The 26,702-nt window shown below is 30.9% G+C and overlaps 1 protein-coding gene across 2 annotated transcripts; it reads right to left on the reverse strand.

Moving 5' to 3' along the window:
* Nucleotides 1–358: 358 nt before the first annotated feature.
* LOC101897440 (heat shock protein beta-1-like) lies at nt 359–26,436 on the reverse strand. 2 transcript variants are annotated; one of them, XM_005176793.4, is made up of 5 exons: nt 26,045–26,436; nt 7,284–7,310; nt 3,512–3,587; nt 2,481–2,576; nt 359–837 (listed from the first exon to the last, which is right to left on the reverse strand). In XM_005176793.4, exons 1-5 carry the CDS (start codon nt 26,221–26,223, stop codon nt 643–645), a joined length of 573 nt encoding a protein of 190 aa, XP_005176850.1. In that variant the 5' UTR covers nt 26,224–26,436; the 3' UTR covers nt 359–642.
* Between the last annotated feature and the right edge of the window lie 266 nt (nt 26,437–26,702).

Below are 26,702 nucleotides of genomic sequence, written 5' to 3' on the forward strand. Positions count from 1 at the left end.
TAAACTTCAAGTAAAGTGGCCCTCAAAATCCCCAAACCAAAACCATAACTAAAAAGGAATAAGAAAAATATTTAACATCGGTTTGAGTATCAAATTGTTTTTATTACATCTTTTCTTTTACAATATTTACGCAAAAAAATATTACTTTTTTAACATTCACGTTTGAAATCCGTTTTAATAAATAATTAAAAAAGAAGCTTTAGAAAGGTAATTAACCAATTTCCTCAAAAATAAAAAAAAAAATATTTATATAAAAATCTTTTTTCTTTAACCAATAAATTGGAAAATTTATTAAATGTTAAATAGAATTAAAAATAATAGATAAAAAACAAAAAATAATTTAATTTACGCTTGGTGATTTCATTTCTTTTTTTTCAACTCTTTCACAAACATCAAAAGCTCACATACAAAAATAAAATAGTGATGACGATTTGGTGGAAAGAGTAAGTTGTTGTTTTATGTATAATAAAAAGTTGCTTAGACGATTTTACACGACTCATAGGGAGGGGGTATATATTTGGAAAAATGATGGTGCAGCGTGAGAAATGGTGGTAAAATTACTGGGTATTTTTGTATCACGTTTATTTATTTGTTTGTTTTCTTGCATCGTCGTCCACCAAATTCTTGTTAGCAGCAACCATTTTACTTGTGGGTAATGGGGATCATGGTTTCACCAGCAGTAAGAGCCGGCAAAGGAGCGTCAACAGTGAGTACACCATCCTTGCTTAGAGACGAACGAATCGATTCAGGATTAACACCTTTGGGCAACAAGAATTCACGATTGTATTCCCTGTAGACGCTCTTTGTGTCGGATTTCTCTTCATGTTTGGCATGGACCTGCAAAAAGAAAGAAGAGAAGGGAAAAATTAACAACTCAAAATTTAGTTAAATCAAATAAAATGCAAATATTTTCAAATACACAGAAATGTGTTATTAACATTTTGCCTTAATAAGCTATGTAGCGTGGGAGCTCACTCAGGGTGATCATGATTGCTGCGCTGATGTTAATGATTTCAAGTGCTATTTTGTGTGTGTTTTGCTTGTTTGTCATCTAGCAATTATCAAATCAATTCATTTTCTTTTTGGCTATCACGATTTGTTTACATTGTTGTGTGGGTGGGTTGGCAAAACCAACCAAAAACGAAATCCTCTGGAAGAAAAATATTTTTGACAAGTGTTTTTTGGAATGGAAGAATTTTCTATTCTCTATTGGCTGTCAATTAAGAAAGTCGGGAGTAGCCAATTCTCAGAGGGGGGTCAAAAATCCCCATAGATAATACGAGCAGATGTAGGCATTTTAAGGCAGGCAGACTCTAAATTATGTTGTTGCATCTAGGTAGATTCTTACAGGGCCTTTTACAAGTTTTGGACATAACTTTCAAATATTTGCATTATTTTTTTTACTTAAGTTGCAAGAATCCATGCCCGTTACTTGTTACATATTTGCGATTCCAACTTATATACCTACACATAACAATTCAATGCACCCCATGAATTCATACAGAATATACAATATTTCGCCTTGACATGCTAAAGCACTTGTTTTCTTGTTCGAAAACACAAAACATCTCGAAATTTCAAGAAAAAACGGCGAAAAGAAAAACAAATTGTGAAAATGTATAATATTAGATTATCATCTCAATGTACGTATACATATATGTATACGAAAAGTTAAATGTGTTTTGTTCACGGTAGATGAACCACATGTTTTATGATTTAGAAAAAAATCTCAGGCATTCACAAATTTTCTTAAGCATCATTTTTTTTGGGAGGAAAATGAGTCATGTTTTTATTTTTGAAAAATCTAAATTATTATACCGGCAGACAGGTAATGGACAGATGTGGAATTTTTTTATTAGGTCTCAACGAGAAATCCAAAATTGTTTTATTCCAACGATTTTTTATGGGAGTTTTTTTTGCAATGAAATACTTAAATGTTCTGTACGAAGTTTATTAGCGAATGGTTAAAAAATGTTAGGAATTAAATTGTAAACCAGTGAGGAAAGGACAAAGATCGGGAGGGACGACACCCCCAGCAATATTTAGCAAAGCTACACATATGCGACGATCATTACTGATTGTGCGTTAAGGCTAGTTTAAATCTGAAATCGGATGGAACTATTGTATGAGTATAATGTTTAATATCCGTCGATTTATACTAAATTAGATGGAGAAACTTTTTAGGCTGTATGTATCCTCTCGTACTAAATATCATTTCTATAGAGTGCATATAATGACTTTCAGTTTGTTATACAATCGGTGAAAACATATATATGGGAGCTTTACTTAGCGGGAACATTTTCATATTAAAAAACAACTAAACAAGTACATAATATCCTGCAGCACAGGTTGTGTATAAAAAGACAATGCCCGTGCTAGGGTCTCTTTTGTACCCAGCCTGTTGCAATGTGTAAGCAGTGAAACCATGTCAAAATTGCCCGCATTTTAAACCCTTTCCAAAGATATAAACCGAGACTTACCAATAATTTTTGATCGACAGTCTTGACAACAATTTCTTCGGGGGCATATTGGCTGACATCGAAGCGCAATTTCAATACTTTGTTATCACCATCCTCCTGTAAAAAGATAAATCAATACGTTTATATTAGTTAACTTATATAATAATAAACATATTCTTAAATTCTAAAATGTGACCAAATGAAATCATATTGACCAATATAGTCTATATATTCAATTCAATTGTTTAATTAAACATCAACTGTAGCATATTGTGATGGAATTAAATTTTATAATCCATTGTTGCAAATAGATATTTTCAATGCTAAATTAATAAATGACAGACATATGTAGCGAGACAATGACAATATAGAAATGGATTAATAATTCTATTACTCATGAAAAACAAAATGATGTGAGACTACAGAAAATGTTTGTCGTTTGGACCAGATCAAGTCAACTTAAATTCAAACATATCGAATCTCCGTAAATAACAAATTCCTGATCAGCATAAAATTCGTTCATTGAATATTTAGGTTTAAGAATAGCCCACAACACAATGTACCCCCACCCATATATACTCCAACGTATTGGTATGTTGAAGGTTCTAATCACATTTTTTTTAATTTAATGGACTTCAATTTAGTATTTTGGGTTTGTAACCGGTACAAACCTGTTTGGCTGAAATATTCAGTTTTTTTACCGGCATTTGGCAACACTAACTCCAAATTTTAGGGACTTTGAGGACAACAGGCTAATGCTAATGCTTGTTTTAAATATTTTTGAAGTTTACCCAACTCGAAATGAAATGTTTTGGAATTAAAAATGTTCTTGAAAGGCAGCCCTGCTACAAATGGGAAGTCTTCGAGACAACTGTTGAATGTGAGTTTTTGAAGGATTATTAAAACTATTACCGTTGATTTCTAATGACATTATCAAGGTGATTTTTAGCTATGTCTTAACTTTTTTTCACATATTTTTCATTATGCTTTTTTCTTTCTTATTTTCATTTAAAAAAAAAAAAAAAAAAAAAAAAAAACAATTAATAACATACCTGAATCAATGGAGAACTGATATCGGAGATATAGTTTTGTTTAGGTCTGGCGGAGAGGGCAGAGTTTGTAGATTGGCTGTAAAAAGAAAACAGAAATGTTATTAAGATTTATTCAAAATATTTACAAAATAAAACATTAAACATAGAGTTATGTGAGAAAAAGAAAATATAAGAATAACAATAAAATGAATAATAATAAAATAAATAACACATATTTTAAAATTAAAAAAGAATAAGTAAATTTACCTAAAAGTGCGAGAATGAGTTTTAGTGTGGGTTTGGTATGAAGAACGATTAAAAGAATTCATTTTGTAAAGAATTTGTTTAAAATTATAAATTAACAACAAAAAAAGGCACACAAAATTAGAAATTATTTAATAATTTTATAAACCAAACAAAAATATTTTAACAAAATATTTAATAATTATTTGAAGTTTTAGTTACAAACGGTTCTTAACAACTGAGCATACATCCGAGAAGGTCTCCCTATTTAAACATTTTCTGAAGTTGTCGTTAAAACAAAGGACTGGCTTATAAGAAAATTTCAATTTTCCAACCCCCAAAAATTTCCACATTTTAATGTCATGTAAGTATGTATGTTTAGAAATATGCTAAAAATAGATCCCAGATTTATGTAGCATGTTTATGTTTTTCTAATAACAGCTTCTTTTAAATTCATGTTCCGTGTTTAGTTCTTGATTTTTTTTGAAACGGAAATGAAGACAATTTTAATTTAATTGAATGTGTGTTTCAGCATCTGTTATTGTTTCCTTACGCCATTAGGCGCGTGTTGAGTTATTGATGAGCAAAAGGCTGTACCCAAAGTATACGAGAATCGTGTTTAATTTAAAACATTTTCAAATCTCAAAATAATTAAAGACAAAATTCTGTGAACATCTTGACACAAATGACGTGCATGTGCGTCAGTATTTGTCATTTCGGTATTTTATGATAGACACAACAAATGGCCAGGCAGTCGATCCGACATAACTGGATTAGTTGAAATAAAGAGAAATTTCTCTAAGTTTTCAAAATAAATATTCAATATCCTCTTAAAAAATATTGAAAATATTATAATACCTGCTTTCTGTTAATATTAAAACCGGTTTAAGGGTTTTCATTATAAAATTATTGAAATTATATTAAAAATTTTCCAAAAAATTATTTAAGGTAAAAAAATATGTTAGAATTTAATATACATTAGAAAAGATTTTAAGTCCCACACGACCAAGTAAAATACTTAAGATGAATTCAACCATAACAATGCCGATTTGAATATAAAAAACATTTCATAATTTTCATTATGCCACAATTTGATATTTTGAAGAATGTATAGACGCATCTTGTCTTAAATTTAATTGTAATGATTTTATAATGGAAACCCTGAAACGTTTTTTTTTAATGATTACGAATATTTGACATTAATATGTTTGAAATTGCCATATTTTTTTTCGTTTTTCATTCTTCTTTGGAATTCCAAATGAAACAGGATTCTGGTTTTCATTTCTTTCAAATCTTTCTAAAATATATTTGTCGCTGGCCTTGTTCTGATTTGATGAGTTTATTGGTAGCCCGCCTTACTTAAATCACTTTCTAAAGATAGCTGTAACAACATTTTGCAACAATAAAAACACACAATATATTATTGTTGTTGGCGTTTCACCATGGAATGTTAATATTCATTATTTCTTTTTCATGGCGTTGAGATGAGCTGTCAAATATGACAGACATTTTGTTTGGCGACCATTCAAAAAATTATACATTTTGAAAAAACAAAAAAATCGCCAAGTGGGTGGAAGATTAACATAGAATAGAAGAGAAGACATTAACCCTCCACTTAGACCCCGCTGGACACACATTCTTTTTTCTTTTCTTCTGTCTAATACACCTTTGTGAAAATTGTGGGCTAAATTTATCGTTCATTGTTGACAGGTGTGTTTGCTTCAAAATGGAAAAAATGATGATTTTTAACAATTTTAAAATCTTGTTTTGCTAAAAAGTGGACAATAATTTTTTGAGAGGTAGATTTTTGTCATTGTATTAAAATACCTATGAAATATATTTTGGATGATTACTAATTTGAGGGGCTGCAAAATTGTGAACTAAATGTTGGAATTAACATAAAATACATTTTAATATTGAAAATAAAAATTCCCTCGTCTTTAAAATGTACATAAAACAAAATTTTTAAAAAATAAAAAGTCTTCTTAATGCATTCGAAAACTTAAAATTTTAGATTTATGAATATCTAGAAATAGACAAGTATGTAGACAATATATAATAGACAATTTTCAAGTATACAGGGAAAACTTATCTAATTAAAGGGTGATTTTTTAGCTATTATCTCTTTGACAACACGCACCATGAATCTTGTTACAATCATGAATTTTATTATCAAAAGATCCATTTTTTTTAGCGAAAAATTGTGTTCAATGCTCATTTTTTGACTCAAGGAATACGTAAATAAACAAAATTGTCGATTTTGAAGTGAAGATCGGCCAGAAGCATTGCAAAAGCTTCCATAATATCGACTAAAACAGTTACAGTTTGGTACGGTTAAGGGACTAGCATCATTGGGCCGTTCTACTTCAAGCACTTATTTGTGAATATACCATTGAGGTCCAAACATTTAATTATATGGACCGTACTATCAACTCAAATAAAGATTTCATGCAATTTTTGTGTTTGTTTGTTTAAAAAATCTCTATAGCTCTTTAAAAATCATTCTTTTTTCCAAAAGATTTTAGAGCTTTTTAATTAATTTAAAATATATTAAAATAGGAATTGAGGGTTAATCTTTTTATACCCTCCATCATACGTTTGTATCTCCTCAAAAAAAAAAAGATTTTAAACTCCACAAAGTATAGTTTTGTAGAATTCTTAGCACAATTCACTTTTTGGTATAGCCCCCACATAGTTATACTAGAAGATGAAGAGGTGTTTTGAGTGTATTAGTTACATTTTCATACAGAATTTGCTGCAAATTGACATTGATTTGTGTTCCCAGTAGGTAGAGAATATTCTTGAAGAAATCTGAACAAATAGGTCGAAGTTTTGTCACCAGAATTATTTCAAATTTGAAGTTCGCCACTGTTCAAATTACCCATCCAGGTCCACATCTTCGTATATCCCCCCATCATATAATTGTAACTTCCGATATTCGTTATTTTGCCGATTTCAGAGACATTTTCATCTCAAAATTGGTATTTAGAATTTACAATAGGAAACGTCTTCAGAAAAATGGTTATACAGGTCTACTTTTTCGTACAGGTCCCATATGACTGTAACGATATCGATATTTTAATAATTTCAGAGAGATTTTTTTGCATTTTTTATTTTTTCAAGTTCCTTTCTATTGTTGGATTGTATTAAAAATTTCGCCAGGTATGCCTTTTTACTATTTATATTAAATAGAAAAGAAAATTTTCTTTTATAGAATTTATACGAATTCCTTTAAGATTATTAGTAACACAAAAAAATAGTTTTAAAAATAAACACAAAATTTCCCAAAAAAAAATAAATAAATAAACCACTTTAAAAACATATATTCTAAATTTTTCAATTAAAAAACATAAATGATCTGTTAGGCACCTAATACAACGTAAAAATTAATTAAAAATTCACATAATGAAATTAGCCATTGAAAATTTTCTCATGCAAATACATAGTGGGTATGTATGTGTACAAAAATATAATATATGTGCATATATGTATACAAAAATTAAAATCTTTATATATTATCTGTTCTTTTGTTTTTCACATGAAGAAATACCTGGTCGTTGTAGTCTTTTTTGTTGTACTTTAGTTGTTTATTTTTTGTCGAAAGAATTTGTGTTTTATTTTTTTGAATATTGCACATAAACGCATATTATAATATATGTGTAAGCAATGTTTTGTAAGGCAGCCAAAATTATTAGATTTTTTTGTATTAAAATAATACACATAGAGCAAATAACATCCATTGTATTATTTCGATTTTTTTGACAATTTTTTTTTTTCGTTTTTCGATATATTCACAAAACAGAGGCAAGGCGTTTAGTTTTTGAGCAATTTTTAAGATGGTGGCAAGCGAGGAGAGGGCAGAGAAAAGAGGAAGAAATACAAGAATATTTATTATATTATTGTTATTATTAGATATTGTAAAGACAATTTGTATAATTTAGACTACACAGTATATAAGATACAAATATAAATTAATAGAAAAAGACACAAAATACAAAGTTTTAAATACGTATATAAATTAATATGTAGAGAAGAGACTCAAAATAACGGCTAATTTGGTTTTTAAATTAATAAATTCTCAAATTTAAATTTGATTAGGTTGAAATACATATCCGTATTAAGAATATTTTTGCTTTAAAAACATATATGTGATTTCTAAGAACCTCAAGAGGAATGTTTTATTTTTCATCAGCATAATATTTTAATTAATTAATTGTTATTACTTAAATGCCAGAATTAGTTATGGCAATAATAATGTTGAAGTGTCGATGACGAAAACCAATGCAGACATTAGCTGTGATGATAAATATTGAAAATATTTTTATTCACACACATTTATGATGTCATAAGAAACCGTCATATTTTGATATCCAAGTCTATGTCGTTCTCCTCCACCATAGTTTCATTATACTTGGTTTTCATTCTGGGTCTATAGAAATGTAAATGTTTGTGTATGACATGAGACAATATATAATCTACTAGTGGCATTTTAATGTTAGGAACAAACCTGCATATTAAATTACGGATTAAAAGCGTAATGAACTTTTATCATTTTTAATGAATTTTTGAAGATTTTTCCTAGAATGTTGAGATTTAGACCTTTGGATTTATTTTCTGTGACAAATGAAAAACACGATTCCAAATTTCGAATTTTAAATAAAAAATAAATAATAAAGAAACATTTAACGATGTTTTTCATTCGTATCGTATTTCACAAAAATATCGTCATACAGAAAAAGGTCCTTAAAGGCTTCTTAAAGGACTCAAGTATTGGTTTGGTTTAAGTATGAGCAGCTACAAGTCTCAAGTCTCTTGTTGGTCTTATTTACTACCATATCACTGACATTTTCATTTTATGTTTGGCTCTTAATTTACATATGCCGAAGCTTTCCAATTCCATACTAAAATCCCAAGCTTAAACATTTTTGTAATAGTTAGTCAAACGATATAACGGCAAATAGAATATGCATATTGTTTTCGTTTTTATTTTATTGAAAAGCATTACGCGTACTTCTATTAATAAAACTGACCTTGCCCGCCCGACACCGTCGTCCACCCTTCATTCAATCGGTGTTTGTGTAAATGAGCAAATCAAGCAAAAAAAATGTAAAACTACATAATTTATTACAACACCCTCACACAATAGTAGACTTGTTAATTATAGACATAGAATATTTAACCTTTATTGTACAAACAACAATAAATTTACATTTTAAAATTGTTACAAATTAAATAAAAACAAGTAAGCAAGGGCTACAGTCGAGCGGGGTCGACCGTTGAATACCCTACAACACTATAATAAACGATACAGTTCATATATAGGCGAGATACTCGAAAGAATTCCACAAGATATTGTGACAAATAATAAAAGAAAACCATCAGGTTTCGTTCTCTAATTTTCGAATAATAGCAACTCAAACTAATTTGCTCATTTCCAATTTATTGGTAGATGTTGCACGTAAATGGTCTTCCTAGATCTGGAACCAATATTTCCCAAAGACCTATAATCTCTCAGAAGTGGCAAAAGATTAACAGCTGTAGAAATATTACCAAATGTTTAATTCAAAATGAAAATATGCCAAAAATATGACAAAATTGAAAATATATGAGAAAATTTTACAAAATCAATATTTTTATCTTTAGAGAGATATTTTTATGCGATTTTTTTCGACGTTTTTTCTTTCCTGCCAAGAGGCCATTCTGAATTAATGAGAACAGTCGAAATCAGTTCAGCCGTTCTCGACATATAAGAGATCATTCAAGCATATCTTCTTTGATAAACATATATATCGCAAATATTTTGCTATATATCCGTTTTGTTGGATGTTAACATCAATGTAAAGATCAGAAGTAACCTTGCCATGGCTTTGTGATTTCGCCAGAATTTAAAATAATCGCGGTTTAATGAAAAATTTTGAATTTTTTCAACATAAAAGATATGGTCTATTTTACCCGCTAAATATTATCCGATGACCACCCAAATTGGTAGGCTTCTTCCCCGCGCTAAACTCTAGCTACATGCGAAATTCGATTGGTCTATAATTGCGACCTGTATAGCTACTGCAAAATCCGACATTTTTTCAGTATTTGGTCCATTTCAACCCCTAAACATTTGGCGATCATCTCCAAAAGAAATAGGCTTCTATTCTGACCCTAACCCCACCTTCGTGCAAAATTTCGTAAGGATCGGGCCATAATTGCGACCTGTAGCGTGATTACAAATTAACATGGACAGACGGACGGACATACATAGCTAGATCGACTCAGCTCGGCGAGCTAGGAAGATCCATATATACTTTCCTATATGGGAAACCAATATTTCGAGGTGTTGCATAAATTCTGGCCCAATCAAACTTATAATACCCCCAACACATAGTGTTGTAGGGTATAAAAACTACAAACACAAATATGAGGTGCCTATTTTCTAAGTTCGAAAGGAGCAAGAATATGTAGTGGGAGTGTGACCCTGTCATCTCCATAAATAAATATTTTTAAATTTTAAATATTGCATTAAAATTGTGTAAATGTGAATTGAAAAAGTATTGTATTTTCTAGACAATGGAATTTAAGCACGTCCACAAAAAAAAAATCTCAAATTTTTTAAAAAAAGTAAAGAAATATCCAAAATTCGGCAGGCCTGACCATATGATACCCTTCATCCTAATGCACATTTAGGAGAGCTATCCGTAACAAATAAAGGTTTATATTGGGAACTTATGTCAATACTAACTATGAACTTTTTTGAATTCGTATTGTAGCTTCAGAGTAGTAATAATTTGGAATCAGAGAAAACTAATATATGGGAAGTATATACAACTCTGAATCGATTTCCACCAAATTGGACGAAGGCATTTGCACCCCTCGTAATATTACTACACATAAGATTGCTATATGGAAGGATTATATTAAAAAATAGGTTTTGGGCCATAGATATATAGAATCCAAGTTTCATCAACTGGACAAATTCTGTTGAATGTCAAAAAATCCATTTAGTTTAGGCTAATATCTGATACTTTGGTGCACAATAACCGTGGAATCTGAAGATATATGGAATACATATCCAAATTTTAACTGCTTTCAATAAAATTTGGGAGATGTATTTCTGAACTGTATCTGATATCGGGTACCAAATATTATTATTGATGATTGCATATTACGAATATGAGGGTCTTAAACTCCATTTATGCTAACATCCAATATTTGGTGTACAATAAACGTAAAATCGGATAAAGATATATGGGAGCTATATCCAAATATGAACCGATCTTAACAAAATTTGAGAGAGGTATTTCTGGGCAGTATCGAATATCTGGTACCAAACTGAGGGACTGAGGGGATATATGGAAGCTACAGCTATATCTGAACCGGTAATGGGGCTCAATAATACCGACTTTTATGATGTACCTTTCTATGTATGCTATACGAAAATGTGGTCTTATAGAGACGAAAGTTCCCCTAAGAGATTGGTATTGATTAAGAGATCTAAATACCAAATTTCAAACAATTCCGTTGTAAACTGTAGCTAAAAAAAGAAAATACCAAAAATTCGGGAAATGCCTTCCTATGGGGGCTACAGAGGTTGATATCCACTATGAACTTTAAATAACAAATTTCAAACATCTCCGTTGAAAAAATATGGATAAAATTAGCAAAATACCGAATATCGGGAGGTATCGATATATGGGCGCTATTGAAAAACGTGAACCCACATACACCAATTTCTGCCTTAGAGGTTGAAGAACTTTAAATACCGAATTTCAAATAATTGTGTTGGCAAACAATGATAAAATCGGCAGGATCTTTTCTATAGTCCCGCATTTCCAATCCTATAAAAATTCGATCCCTTCGAAACATAGAGTGACGGACAACCGCATATTTTGGAATCTTCTTAGAATTTTACACTGATAAAGAATATGTATACTTTTTATTTGATTATTTCGATAAGTTACTAACGAAATGACAAACTTAATATACCCTCCATACTAGGTATGTTCGGAAAAGAAAAAGACGCATATGCTTGGACTACTATTTTATAAATATGTTTCTGTTGAAATTGTTTCATAATTTTCTGCCTATATAAAAACATTAACTTCTCATTGTCATAAGACAATAATCCAGACCCTGGTATCTTAGGTTTCTTTTATTAAAGTTTTTTCCTTAATGTTTTGTTGGTAGTTGTGAAATTCTATTTCGATGTTTCCCGATTTAATTCGAAATTTATAGTCTCATTTCCATTCGTTTCCAAAAAACACATGTTTTTCATTTGGAAAGTTTTTCCACAATTTTTTTTTTTATCTCTAGCACCTTTGATTTAATTGTATTCCCCAAAAATTAAAAATTGTTTGATCTATAAAGTTTATTGAGAAGAACCGCTGCTAATTGTTTAGAATCAAAGTCGAAATTGTTTTGTTTGTTTTTTTTTTTTTTTTGCAACTTATAAATATTGAAATTCTAATTGTATGATATCATCAACATCATTAGAATCATTTAAATAAAATCGAATCTCTATGAAATCGCAACACAGAGAAGAGATAGGAGAAATGGGGGAGATTGGAGGCTGCGAGAGAGAGAGAGAGAGAGAGAGAGTACGAGAAAGGGAGACTAGTATTGGTATGTGAATAAATGTTGTAAATATTTGCCATTGCCAATGCCGTAATCATATTGTATTGAATGCCGATACAAAAACAAATTAAATAAACAATTAGTAAAAATGTGAAAATTAAAACTTGATTTTGAGAAATAAACGAAAATACACCACATGAAATCAACCATATGCCAGATAGATTTCTTTTGATTGTGATTATTTGAAAGGCTGGATGCAAGCCTCAACTTAAACCAGTCTTTAGTTCGAATCTTGATGACATCTGGAGTCTTACTTGTTGGAGTTTTATCGTTTCATATGGTGATTTCAACCCATTTAAATTTCTTGCTTCGTGACATCTTTAAGAGAAGGATGCCCCATTCTTGTGTATTTCTTTATCAAATAAAAATTTGCCTAAGACTTGATTATTTGCGATCGTAATAAGCCTTCTATTTTTATTTTATGTATTTCAAAATCTGTTGTAGTTTATAACATTTTATATATGTTATTGTGCAATTTCTTTGTAATTCTCACAAACGACAATTTAAATAAATTTGTAATTTTTCGAATGACCATTTTAGGCATTTGCAAATGCTTGTAGATATCCCGCCAAAAAGTGCAAACTACTCAATTTGTTTTTACAAAACTCAGGTTATATTTTAAAAAAAAATACAAATTTATTCAAAAGCGTTTAACAAACATGACTGCACTTGTGGTTGATGAAAAACATGACTTAACTAATAATACTTTTTGAAAGTGGATACTTGCTAACGTAAACAACTTTATGAAATAATACAAAATCAATTTTTTTTAACCTACACAAGGAGATTTGTCTCGATGCAGCAGTAAATATTCAATATTCATTTAATCTTAAATCTACTGTAGAATAAAACACACAACCTCCATTATAGAAATTTGCATAAATTTTGTCACTGTCACATTGCGTTGCTGTTGAAAGCTTAAATTGTTTGAAATTGACCCCTCACCCACTCCCCCCGTTATGCCTTGTTGTGTGAATGAATGAATGACAGCAGTTTCTGTTGTGTTACATTTTTAACATTTGAATAATCAAATTGCCATATAAAGATCAATGTGAACGCTTTGTTTGCGATTACACACCAAGCTGAGCACAAACAGAAAATGAATTAAATTTGCTGGGGGTGGGGGGTTTTAACACCTCCAATGCTTGTTGGAAGCAATTAGCGAGGAAAACAGATCTGGGAGGGTGGTATAAGGAAATAAATTTATAAGTGAAAACAAATCGAAAATGTTCTTGAAAATCCAGTTCATGATGACACGTTTTTACCAACATATAGAAAAAAATGGATTGTATAGAAAAAGATCACAAAGAAAAATTTTTATAAAAAATTGTATAATTCTTTTCAGTTTAATTGCAATAAAAATATTAAAAAATTCATTCAAATTAGCCCGTTATAATTTTACAAGATATTAATTGATTGCTAACAAACCTTAGTGCCTAAATACCCAATATTGAGTGAATCAGAAACTTTTTGCTACGATGTTAAACATTCACTAAGAAGACGAAATAGCAAGAGCATAATTTTAACCAGTTTAAAACCAACCATGACTTTAATTTACGATAAAGTTTCTGCAGATCTGAAACGTCTGGAACTGAAACTAAGAATTTTTCAAAATATTGGAATACAAAATTGGAACACTTTAAAGTTTATTCTAAAAAAAAATCAACATCAGTGTAAAACTCAGATGTGCCATTTTTATATACTAATGATTGCGCCGGAAAGTGACTTTCAGTGTTAAAAATCACAGCTGAATGGAAATTTTGAAATTGTTCACACAAATATCCGATGACCATCCAAAAAGTTTTGTTTCTGTTCTGTCCTAAAATCTAGACCCATATAAAATTGCGCTTCGACCGGTTTATAATTGTGGCGTATAGGGCGACTGCTAAATCAGCTAAAAATTTTTTTCGTTTCATTCTCTTAAAATTTTGCGATCACCTGCCCCAATAACAGGGTTCTTAACTCAACATTATTCAAAATTGTTTTTGGTAAATTTTTCGTCAAATCTTATCTCATACAAAAAAAATTGAGATTTATTCCCTCGATTCCACTGTATTCTACACAATGACAGAAATGTGAAAAAACGAAAACAAAAAGAAAAAAATCAAAAATGTTTTTATTTAAATTTTGTATAGCTAGAGAACACAATAATGAAATTCATAACGGAGCAGCAACACCGACCTACTGCCGGTCATTCAGTTTGCCCGGCAACTGCTAATAACTCAAATATTATGGGTCTCGCAGTCGTATAATTCATTATTACCACCATAACTCCCTAGGATGATTTTCACACTCACGCTTCTGTCTGCTGTTCTATATGGTGAGGGCAGAGGAGGAACATTGTTTATTTCTTTATCGAGAAGAATCCGCGCGGAAAAAATACGCTACAAAACAAAAAGCGGGCCACTCATGGCAGATTTGTTGGTTTTAGTGTGTGTGTAGTAGTGACCATACAACATACACACACATTCATTTGTCTATCCCCCACTCATGATCTATCTTCCCACCTATATTCTTGTTACGTTTCTCCCCCTTTCACCGGAGAAGTGGGATTCGTTTCTTACTTTGGTGTAGGAAAATTATATTCTATAGCAGCTACTTAAATCGGCCCCTCATCGCCAATAGCAACCGGCAGCCAGTCTTAACACCGCCAACGAACGAAGACCACGACCACAACAACGATGTGTCGTTGTCGTCGTCGCCGGCAACGTTTTCGTCAACAACGTTGAATTTGTATATTTATTTTTATACCAAACTGAGTATGACATCATCGGTTGGTTCCTACATAGCGTACATTCTAATATCACGCCGAACGAAGTGCAAGGCAGTACTAAAGATAATGACAAGAGGGGGAGAATAAGGAGGAGAAATTTACGTTGCCCTGGCTAGTTTTTGGCTGGTGCGGCTGCTGTTGCCGCTGCGATTTTCTTATAACCAATATATATAGAGTGGGATGACTTCTTGTTTCGAGTTTTGTCATACTGATGGCGTCCCCAGCGCTTGCTTAGAACAAAAATACGAGGTGGGACTCATAAAGGAGGGATGATACTTATTTCTTTATTTCTTTAATTCCAAGGCCAATTAATTGTATTAATAAGGTACTCAAAGAAAATGAAGAAATTAAAAATAACTTATAAATAACTATCACATTATTAAAAATCAAGTTATAAAAGTATCCCCAGCCAAAACTACAAAAAAAGCCAAAAGTAAAAAAATGAATCAATAGAGACATAACAACCAACAACAAGCAATTAAAACAATTTTTTATAAAAAGGTGAACCATAAAGGCGACAATAAAGAAAATTTAACCATCAAAAAAAGAGTAAAACGAAGATAATAAAAGCTCAAAACAGCGAAAATAAAACTAATTGGGATAAATACCAGGATACAGGACATGATTCAATACTTTCAAATGAAAGGCATTATTAGAATGGGAACAAATTCTAAGCTCAATAGATAGATAATTCCACAAACGTGCAATACGTTATTGTACTTTTCAAATGTTAAGTTATTTATGTATTTGGTTTTTATTTAGTAGCTAAAGAAATATTTTTATTTAGTACCTAAAGAAATATTATACAAAAGGTAAAAATGTTGTCTCCTAAAATTGAGAACTTTTCTTAGTTCCTAAAATGTTCTTACGCGCTCTTCAATTTCTGATTCTAACTCATTTCCTATATTTACTTTTTTAGTTGCCTAAACTTTGCATACCACCCTCCTCTCAACGCAAATCAAGCAGGTCAAACTCCAAATAACTTGAGTAGGCCGTAATATGACAAACAAATGCCAATGTACAGCAATTCCCCAGTCAGCTACTCTTTAAGAATTTGCCATACTTCCACTTTTCTAAACAAACGTAAAAGAACCCGTTGATGAATGAGTCGGAAACTTAAAAAATCTTCAGACACAACCACACAAACGCACACAAATTTGTCATATAACGCCGTCATCATTTTAGAACGTTGCCAAGCCAGCCAACACGATGTACTTTGGCTAAAGAAATTCTACACGTCATTAAAAAAATGTTATTAGCCACCCACACATATGGCACACACATCATCATAAAAAACGTGTGCATGTTTCACTTTGTATATAATTTTGCGGGACAAGAACGATGATTATGACAGTAGCGTTAGTTGGTTGTATTGTAATTGAAAAATTGTGAGCAGCAATGTTAAAAAAGTAGATTGAGAACAAAAATAAAAAATAGAGTTTTTTTTTGATATGATAGCGGTACATTGGTTCTTTGTGCGTTCTTATGAATCGGTGTTATATAAATACAGATTTCACAGTTCTCCAAAAAATATTTTGGAATTTCAATATTTTCGGAATATTTTTGAAATTGTGTACTTGATTTGAATCAAAAAATTTTAAAAACAATATGGTGTTCTGTATTGTGGAGGCAGGGCCGTGACATAGTATAGAGAAGAGAATAGTCGAAACCGCTCATATCATTCGCTTGTTTTTCGAGTAGCTTTCTTATCATATGGAAGGATCAACAATTGTTATCACCACCATTCTTATCTTGTGAATAAGTGATTTACGCTAGATAAAACGTTCAATGACTTTTGTAACTTGAGAGCGGGTTGTCCTCATAATGACATCTGTATTAAAACGCTTTTGAAATTTGATATGGAATTTCAAGTTTTTTTAAGGAATCCAACCCACACGCAGGTGGTATAAATATTCAAAAGCCTTAGAACCTTATAGAAGAAGTGGAATATTCAAATAGAATACTTGTTAAATGTCTTTAATTTGATATAGACATTTTAAAAGGCTTCAACTTTTTTGCCACTGATGTTTCTTATCTCCTTCTTCTAAGATAACAACAAGTACAACGACTTTTCTGCAAAAAATAATAACATGATTTAGTGAACGAAAATGTTGAGCTTATCAGATAGATCCGTGCATAGTTGAAGGCCTTTTTTTTATCTTACAGAAATATATCTTCGCATATAATCTGTTCAAACTGTAAAATTAACCAAATAATTAAAATCAATTAAAAAGTCATATAGATATATAAGAAATTTATGAATAGAAAACCAATGGACATTCTGAAAATATAAAATTTACCATTCAAGATCGTAAATTATAAATTAGAACTTCTTAGAATGCACATATTTAGAAAGTGTTGATATTATCAATAATCGCAACGCAACAATAACTCATACATACAGCATTTTAAGATTAAGTTTTTAAGATAAAAAGAAAAATAGTATTTGGGTTTCGAACAAAATATAAGTTCAATAATTGATATTTTATTAAAAAGTTGTATTTCAATGAGGTTTGAATTTTAAATTAACGTAAAATAAAGTGCACAAAAACGTGTTAAAGAGCCCGTAAATTCTATTACCTGACTATTCTTGGTGAAATATTTTTTTTCGAGCTCATTTTAAACTCGTCATAGAGAAACAGGCCCTGAGTAATGTAATCAAAAAGTTTTGGAGAGCTCCTTAAAAAAGAGCCTAAGAAATGTATCCCTATTACAGAAATAACCAAAAAACATACATTTTTTGTCTCGACCATCAATCACTATATGTAACAAAGATGTCTAATCAATTCATCCGTAAACATTAAAACGATGATGATTTTTAGATATTTTGATATAAAAAGTGGAAATGAAGACTCAAAACATCATGCTAACAAAAATATTGTCCGTCATCATTTCAACCTTCTCTCAAATGATTTCATTGTCTTTTGTGTCTGGTCTCGTCTTTCATATGAGTCATATATATATGTATATGAATTATTATATACAAAAATTAATGAGGGGGAAGAGAACTAAACTGACTAGCATTCAATACATATAAAATACAAAATGAATGAATGAATAAAAACACGATTTGGATAAAAACAGAACCAATGACCTCATATAAAAAATATCAATATTCGAATAGCTGTGCGCCGTTCCATGTGCATTTCCACACACATTAAGTTATAAAATGCGGGGTTGAAATAAAGCTACATACCATAAGCTATAAAACAATAACAAAAAACGTTTGTTGTTGTAATAATATAATGGGGGAGGATACGACTTTTGGCAAAATAATACGGTTTTTAACTTTCGCTACAAAATGAAAACGAAAGTTCCATGACTAAAACTTAAGTGTATACAGATGTTGCAAAATTCTTGGTCAAAATCAGAGAATAAAAAATACAACTTCGCGATTCACATATAATACATTTCAAGAATTAAAAAAATGTGTTTATGAGAGGCAAAGGCATAGAAAATAAATTTTTTTTCCTTATTCCCCTTCTTAGGAAGAAAAACACAAGGTTATGCTTTGTAAAAATAAATCCTTTCTCAAAAACCAAACCAACAAACATTAGATATTTGAAAATAAGTCTTAATGAACTTTCAACCATACATCCTATTATGACGCAAATTTGCAAGCAAAACAAAAAAAGAAAAACAAATCACTTCAAAAACTTTTACTTTTTTGCCTTAGTATATGTAGGTCACCACGACCGTATTACTATTGTTATACGGCCCGCAAGTTAGGAATCGTAAGTGCCTATGCTGATTTGAAATATATTACAACTTTTTTAAATTCACAACAATACCTCAATTAATGGGCTTTTGTTATCGTACATAACTACCAACAACACCACCGCAAATTACTGACCACTGCTCAAGTAGCGTGTAAATGTATAAATTTTCAAGTAGAGTAGTGTAGTGACACATTTATTGCATGATGCAAAAGTGAGAGCAGTAGGCATTTCTATAGGCAAAGCCCCTTATACTAGGGAGTTTTTTATGTGAAAATATGTTATTGCAGATTTTTCTATTCTATTTTTAAAAAAATTTACTGACAAATATAACTTCTTTTAGGAATGGTAAACATATTTTGTGTCCCTAACTAATTTGAAAATTCTTCGGAAGTCATATAGCTCTCAAACTACAAGCATTTGTAGCTCCTTCAATCTATACATTTTTAGAATATTTTGCCTATGACAAGTTGTTGTCCTATATAATCTTCCATTTGATTTGGTCAAAAATGTGTCGCTAAAATATCATTTGTATACCCCAAATATGTATTGATGGAAATTGTTTCAGAAATTGTGTAGTCTCTTTATATACATTCATTCATCCTTTGTTGCCTCTGGTTTCCACCACCTTGTGAAAAATTTAATTATAATTTTACGTTGTTTCCAGTTTTCCCTCATGCTCGCCTAGCCCTCAATATTAAATATAATGCTTTACAACGTTCGAGATAGTGACCCCTATGCAGATTTCTTACTGTTACGTATGAGTTCTTGAAGCCAGATCTTCGAAACAGTTTTAATTGTATTTATCAAAGAATTTGTTTGATTTTGGTGAAGTCGGCAGACTTTTGGTCTATCGTGTTCATCCTATGAAGAATAAGTAGTGGTGATAGTAAAAGGAAATATATAGAAACAAAAAAGCCATGAGATGTATTCAGAAAACCTTTAGATGATGATGGGATCTACGTCTGAGAAGAACGTTAGAGTTTCTATCCCCCAACGAGGTCTCCTGTTTGATAACATGGGACATCTGCATAGAAGGTCTTCAATTGTATTTCTGCCATACTTTATTACATAGTCTACAATAGTCAGGACTACTTATTTTCCTATTTTGCACTCCTCTTAGGTTAGTTTTACTAATTGATGGAAGGTAGCAGCCCCAGACTAATTAAGTGACCTTGGAATCCAGCAAAGCTTAATGAATTCACTTATTTTAAATATGATTTCTTGCAATCAAGAATTAATTAGATTGCTTACACTAGAAAGCAGACGTATTATGTTGAACGCCATGTTGATACTAAAAATAATAAATGGTAATATACCTTCAGATTTCCTAATTTCTTTAAATTCTTAGTCCCTACATTTTATTTTATTATGGAAAATTTCTTGATTTGTGTTCTTAGCCACACATTCTATACCCTATAAATATAAAAAAGGTCCTTTGTAATGATTGATTTTCTTGTCCTATCATACCAACTTAACATATCTATATTTAAATGTTAACATAATTTAATGAAAAATGTATATCTAAATGGAATAAACGTAGGTCAAAAGAGACGACCTTTTGTAAACATTACTGGGATGGTCTTTGACACACTCCCAAAAATCAAATAAAATATCTAAATCGATTCAAGTGATTTCTCTTTAAGGAGAGAAGGACACATGTTTCCATGTAATCGTTTTTATGACTAATATGCAAAGAAAGAACAAACAATGACTGGACTACCAAATAAAAGCAGTGACTATGGCAGGATAAGGGTGTTCCAAACGAAAATTGATGGTGATGACCTATAAATAATTGCAGGGGTAAACAATATATATGTGGAAATGAATCACCGATTTTCAAAGAAAGCCAACAAAACGTCATCGTAACATTTTCCGACAGCCTTAAAAAAGAAAATACAAACGAAACTGATTTGAAGGCCAACAAATGTGAAAAACTTTAAAACATTGCTAGTCGTGCAATTGAAAAGTAGCCACGAGTTTTGTTTGTATTTTTTTTTTATTAGTAGAAAACCAAAAAAACTGCAACAACAATTCAATAGTGCTTCGCAAACATTTAATCTAATCAACGAGAATGAGTAGATGTTGTTAGAACGTTTCGTCAAGGCAACGTCATTATAAAAGCTTCCCCTTTTTCTCGTTGTGAAAGAAAACACCCTGTAGTCGATTTTATATTTCAAAATATTTTTACTCATTTAAAGAAGGAAACGTCGAAAGGAAGTCAAGAAAAAGAAAAGAATTTAATAGTTTGTATACAAACATCTAAAATAGACGATTGCACGAAAATGATGACGGCATTTTCTCTTAAGAAATTCAATCAGAAATGTTAAAACAGAGGCACGGTTTTGAAGGTCAACGACGTTAGTGGAGAGAATTTTGATAAATTTTCTTTTCCTTCTTCAAACAAACAAATTGAGAAGGGAATATCAAATTGTCTATTACAACAATACATAGATAGTAAAGGAAACCTTTGAATTTTGGACTATAAAAGAAGAACGGTTTTGAAGGTCAACGACGTTGGAAGAAAGAATGTTAATATTTTTTTTGCTTCCTCCTTAAACATACAGATTAAAATTATAAAATTGTCATTTATAACTTAACACAGATAGAGGTGAAGGAAACCATTGAATTTTAACCTATAGACCCACTTTGTATGCCATATCTGTGTTAACTAAAGATTTTCACTAAAACGAAAAAAAACTTTCTTTGCAAACATTTTTAATTAGGAAGTTGGCACTTAAATCTATATCATCCAATTTTGTATCAGTTTTCCTTCAAGAACTAATATTTAATATTAAATCTTAAAAATAGTTCCAACGCTCACTTTCAAAATTTTTGCATATTTTCGATATACTCCTCAGACGACTATGATATCTGTTTATAGACATTTCAACATTTGCATAATTTCTTAAATAAACATTCAAATCTTTTGCAATAAACAAAAATATCCATCTTCGTGTCTTCACACAGACATTTCGGGTAAATATTTATTTTGAAGTAAATTGAAAAAAAAAAAAAATAATGAGATTTTGATGTCGAAATTGGTCTGTTTAGATGGCAGGCGGTTGGCTGCTGCTCAGGGCCAAATCATGAAAATATTAACGTAGTTGTTCGGAATTATGTGGGGGAACTTATAAGTAAAAAGAGGGGTGCTTAGTAATAAATAGAAGAATATCCTCCACCTTTTGAAAAATGTATACTTGTCAGTTTTAAAACAATGTATATAAGTGAAAAAAAAAACAAATTTTAAAGAAAATACCAAATATATGGTGTTTCCGTTGTATGAGAGTGGGATTTTGGTGGTCTATATCAAAGAGTGGATCTGTTAAGCCAATTTTCTGTTCTTTTTCTGGAACAAAATAAACTCCAATATCATACTCCATGCGACTAATATCAAAATGTCCGAAATCTGTAGCTACTGGTATATGGAAGACTATAAGAAAACACGAAACTATATAAATTTTAGATGTTTATGTCGATTCCATCAAAAGACAGACAAGCTAAAATCTACATTGAATTTTACGCGGATTAAAAATACACACTTTGGTGGGTCTTACATGAGTTACAAAATTTACTAAATGACAAACTTAATACATCCTCCATACAATGTACGGTGTAAGTTATACAAATGAGGAACTTGAAGGCTAGGCAAACAAGCTATTGGTTTCGATGTGAAAATACCTGCCTGTCTCCTATAAAAAAAAGATCTGTTGATCTTTTGTCAGAAGACCTTCTTCTACAGAGTATTTTTCTGTTGAAGTAAACTATCCTGTACTCCATAAGAAGATTTGGTCTTTCGTTATCGCAGACATTCTGGTATTTTAAGAGAAGCTCTAAAAGCATTTCATTAGACCCCTTTTGATCTTTAGTAAAAGATTTTCTTCTATATGAATATACAACATCATAGGATACAGATACTTGATCGACATACATGTCTCGGAATAGTAATTGACAGTGAACTATCTTTTAGACACCACATTGACGCTTTATCTGGTAAAATTGTTTCTTTATTACGTAAAATTTATTGTTGCAATTTATGTTTACCCTTCCACATCAAGTATAAAATTGGTCATACTTTGCTAATGTCTCAGGTAAACTATGGGTTTGAAATTACTACAGGTACTCTGGGGTTTCACTTAAATAACTTAAAGCGGCTTGTCAATTCTATAGCACGGTTCGTTTCGAACTATGTCATGAGATTATGTAAATTTTCGGTGCTTGTCTCTATTTCATAAAATTATAAAAAATGCAAAGCCAGTATCATTGTATAGTGATTTTTGCTTCTCTCATTCGTCCAGGAACTCGGCCGATCATTTCTGGTTCGAGTTGCGCGTAACTGGAATGTTTTACCATTAGAGCTACGTCTTTTCTCTCATTCTAAAAATTTATTTAAATTAAAACTTCTCACTTTTTTAACATTTAAAATTTGTTGTCTCTAAATTGATTTTTTATATGTGTTTATTGCTATCTGGGACAAATTTATTTGATGTAAACTGTTCGTATATATAATGGTTGGGGACCATACTTGCTCATTCATTGATATAAAAATATATATAAAAAAATATAAATGTTAATTTTTTGTGTTTGTTAATTTCTTCCTTTTATAAATATTTTGTAATTTTACTCAGATTAATTGTAACTTTGTAATGTTATTGGCCTCGGTGGATAATATTACAATATGAATTAAATAAATAAAATGTCTGATCTGCTACCTTATGTTCAACTATCTCTTAGTTTTCATGAGATGCTCTGTTGGTATTTTATGAAAATGAACACCCAATCCTTCCCTATACCCTCCTCAGGCCCAGAAGCCATTCTTATATTTCAAATTATAATCGCACTGACCGTGATCTCAATAGTCAATAGATATTATGGACGATACAAGTTATTGCAAATAAAATATTTCAACACTTGATGTGTTGTTTAATGGAATTTAAATAGTTTTATATTGGTCCCGTAAGGTACAGTTGACGGCAGCTATATGACACATGCACATTTTTGTAAATTTTTTCTGCATAAATTTTTTAAATTATTTATAAAATAAAAAATAAACATATTTAACGGTTGTTATTAATGCTTGTTCGTAACCTATTTTTTTTAGTTGACGATGATTAGAAATGACTTAGCCAGCAAGAACTTTAAAAAGTTATTGACATGATTAAGTCTCACAGAATTCAACGATGAAGCGATTCCCTTAAACTCAATTTAAATTTAAATAAATATAAAAATTATAATTCTTTTATCTAGAATAATTTCAATAATCCGGAGCCTACTGTTTTTCTCATACAAATTTTCTCATATAAATTGAAATTTAAAAAATAAAATAACGAAAATCAAATCTAAAAATACAAATTTTATTGCATGTGTCGTCTCCTTCGTCGGTACATACAAGTATTTTTTTCGTGTATGGGTGAAAATTTTCAAAAAAGAAAAACACCATACCAGATTATCTTCTATCTGCCACAATACAAATTACTCTCATTTCGGATGTTTGGATTTGTTTCTATTATTTGCTTTCTAGATACATGATGTTTGAAAGTACCAGACAGACATAAACATTTAATACACATAAGAACATTTGCCATGACTAAGGCAGCAAGTTGGCTTGTTGGCGTTGGAAAGAAAAGCTATAAAACAAGAAAATTTTTGGCCCACATTTTGTTATTCTTTCTTCATGTCTTATTTAACAAATTTTCCTTTACCAGTCTAATTTTTTCATCTGCATTTTTTTAGCTAAAAATTCGAGACTAAACAAACCGAGATGTGTTGGAAGAAGTTTTTTCTTTGAAAAATGCTGACGCCAAGCAGGAGGTCCATAGGTATTTTAGGTCATGCCACAGAGATATGTATATTTTCCTGTATAACAATGGGAATTGTTTTTCCATACCTGTACTACAGAGGAAGTTGCTGATGCATAGCGAGATAAATAGATTAGTATTCATAAGATCTTTTATTTTAATTGGAGCGAAAATTGAATCTATTAAGTCCCGGAACATAAAGTAAAGTAATTAGAAAGATATTGCTATTGAGTCCCGACATATCAAGTAAAGTAATAAGGAAGATATTGTCTTTGTTTTTTATTACATAAGATTTCGCTAATATTTAAGATTTAAATACTGAAATAGCAAATACCCCAAAGCATAAATTTTCTTTGCGACTAAACATAAAAATTATTTATAAAAAATCATAGGACAATTTATGAGTAATATCATCCCTCTTTGGTCATAGAATTTGAGTGACACAAATTTCACAAATGGACAAGAAATTGGCTAGTAATATTCATGAATGGAAGGGAACTTCGAGATTTGAGATCCCGTTAATACTTCCTGTTTTAAAGAGCTGGTGTTTCAATCTGTCAATGGATGAAAGTTTTTAATTTTGGTTAAGTGAGCCTTAAGAAACCAAGGACTGCCACAGGAGTATACATTTTGTCATTGGAAACAGTTCTTCATGGGCTTTATAATGTCACCTTATATTAGTTTTTGTCGTGTTTGGCATAAAAATCGTTGATCTCTAAAACTGGCGTTCATAATCGTGAAGGTGATAGCACAGAAATCTTAAAGAATTTATCGCCTCGCATGCTCCAAAGCCCACACTCAGAACATTCATCATCTGCTCTAGCTATTAAAGTGCAAGCAAAGCAAACACTTAATGTTTGTTGTCTGGATAGTTTACCGGTTGATTGGCATTTCGAATGAAACCACCAATGGTAACAGCGGAGTAAAGGAAACAAAAAGTATGCTGCCGCTGCCACCACAATTTATCAGGCAGATAGTGCAGAACACTCACAAAGACAGAAAATAACTTTGGAAATTATGCTTGCTGCCATCTATCTTTGCAGCAAAACTGTTTGCAAAGACGTGACAGAAAAATTAGTTTCTTCATAGACATTCTTTTTATTCCCTTGCTCTTTGTGTGTCAGCAACCAGTAGCAACATTTTTTTATGTTGCCATAATGAAGTACGTAGAGCGTGTGGGAAAGTCGGAGCATTCAATGTGTAACTATAAATCACTTTAAAGTGGGCACAAAACAAAAGCCGGTTGCAATTAGAGATCCGGTTCCTGTAACAAGCCGCCGATCATCAACCCAATTCAATTGTTAACTTTAAATTAGCCGTTATTTTGTTTTTTGCTATTTGATTGCACTAATCTATAAAATATCTATACTTCATTTGAGACAATTTTGAAAAGTCATCTTACCTGGTACTTTCGAAGAAATTAGCTTCACGATTCATCAATTCATGACGGAATTTGGCCATTTCTTCTTCCATTTTACGCATTTCGGAATCGAAACGTTCCCTAATACTGCTGAATTCTGTATCAATAACGCTGAAATCGCCCAATTTGATGGGAATATTACGCTTGTTGGAATCGGCCATTTTTTCTGGTTGATGATTTGTTGTTGTTTAAAAATATGAATAACTTTGCAAAAAAGCACACTTGGATTTTTTTTGTTTCTTTTTATCTATGTACTTTCTTCTTTCACAAAGCACACACTTTCTTATTGGATTTTGGTTTTATTAGCACACGTTGGTTGTTAGCCTTTATATGTTTAGCGTTGCAATAAATTCTTACGACTGATTTATTTTTGTAGCTGCCGACAACTTTTATTTGACAATAGAGATACTTAGGTCGATTTTTGACTAATCGATATTTTCACATATCGGATAATCGATTTTTTATGTTATAGCATGTTTCCATTGGAAACCGAACAACGTTGTTCGCTCTCAGAATTATGTACACGAATTAACCCGTTCATACGGCACGATTCGTAATTCATAGTAAAATAATTCCTTTTTTCAAAAATTTTGTTTGTTGATTTTAATGGGAATTCATACGAAAATACATGAAATTCTCA

The sequence above is a fragment of the Musca domestica genome, unplaced genomic scaffold (genome assembly GCF_030504385.1).
Source record: "Musca domestica strain aabys unplaced genomic scaffold, Musca_domestica.polishedcontigs.V.1.1 44, whole genome shotgun sequence".
NCBI lineage: Eukaryota > Metazoa > Arthropoda > Insecta > Diptera > Muscidae > Musca > Musca domestica.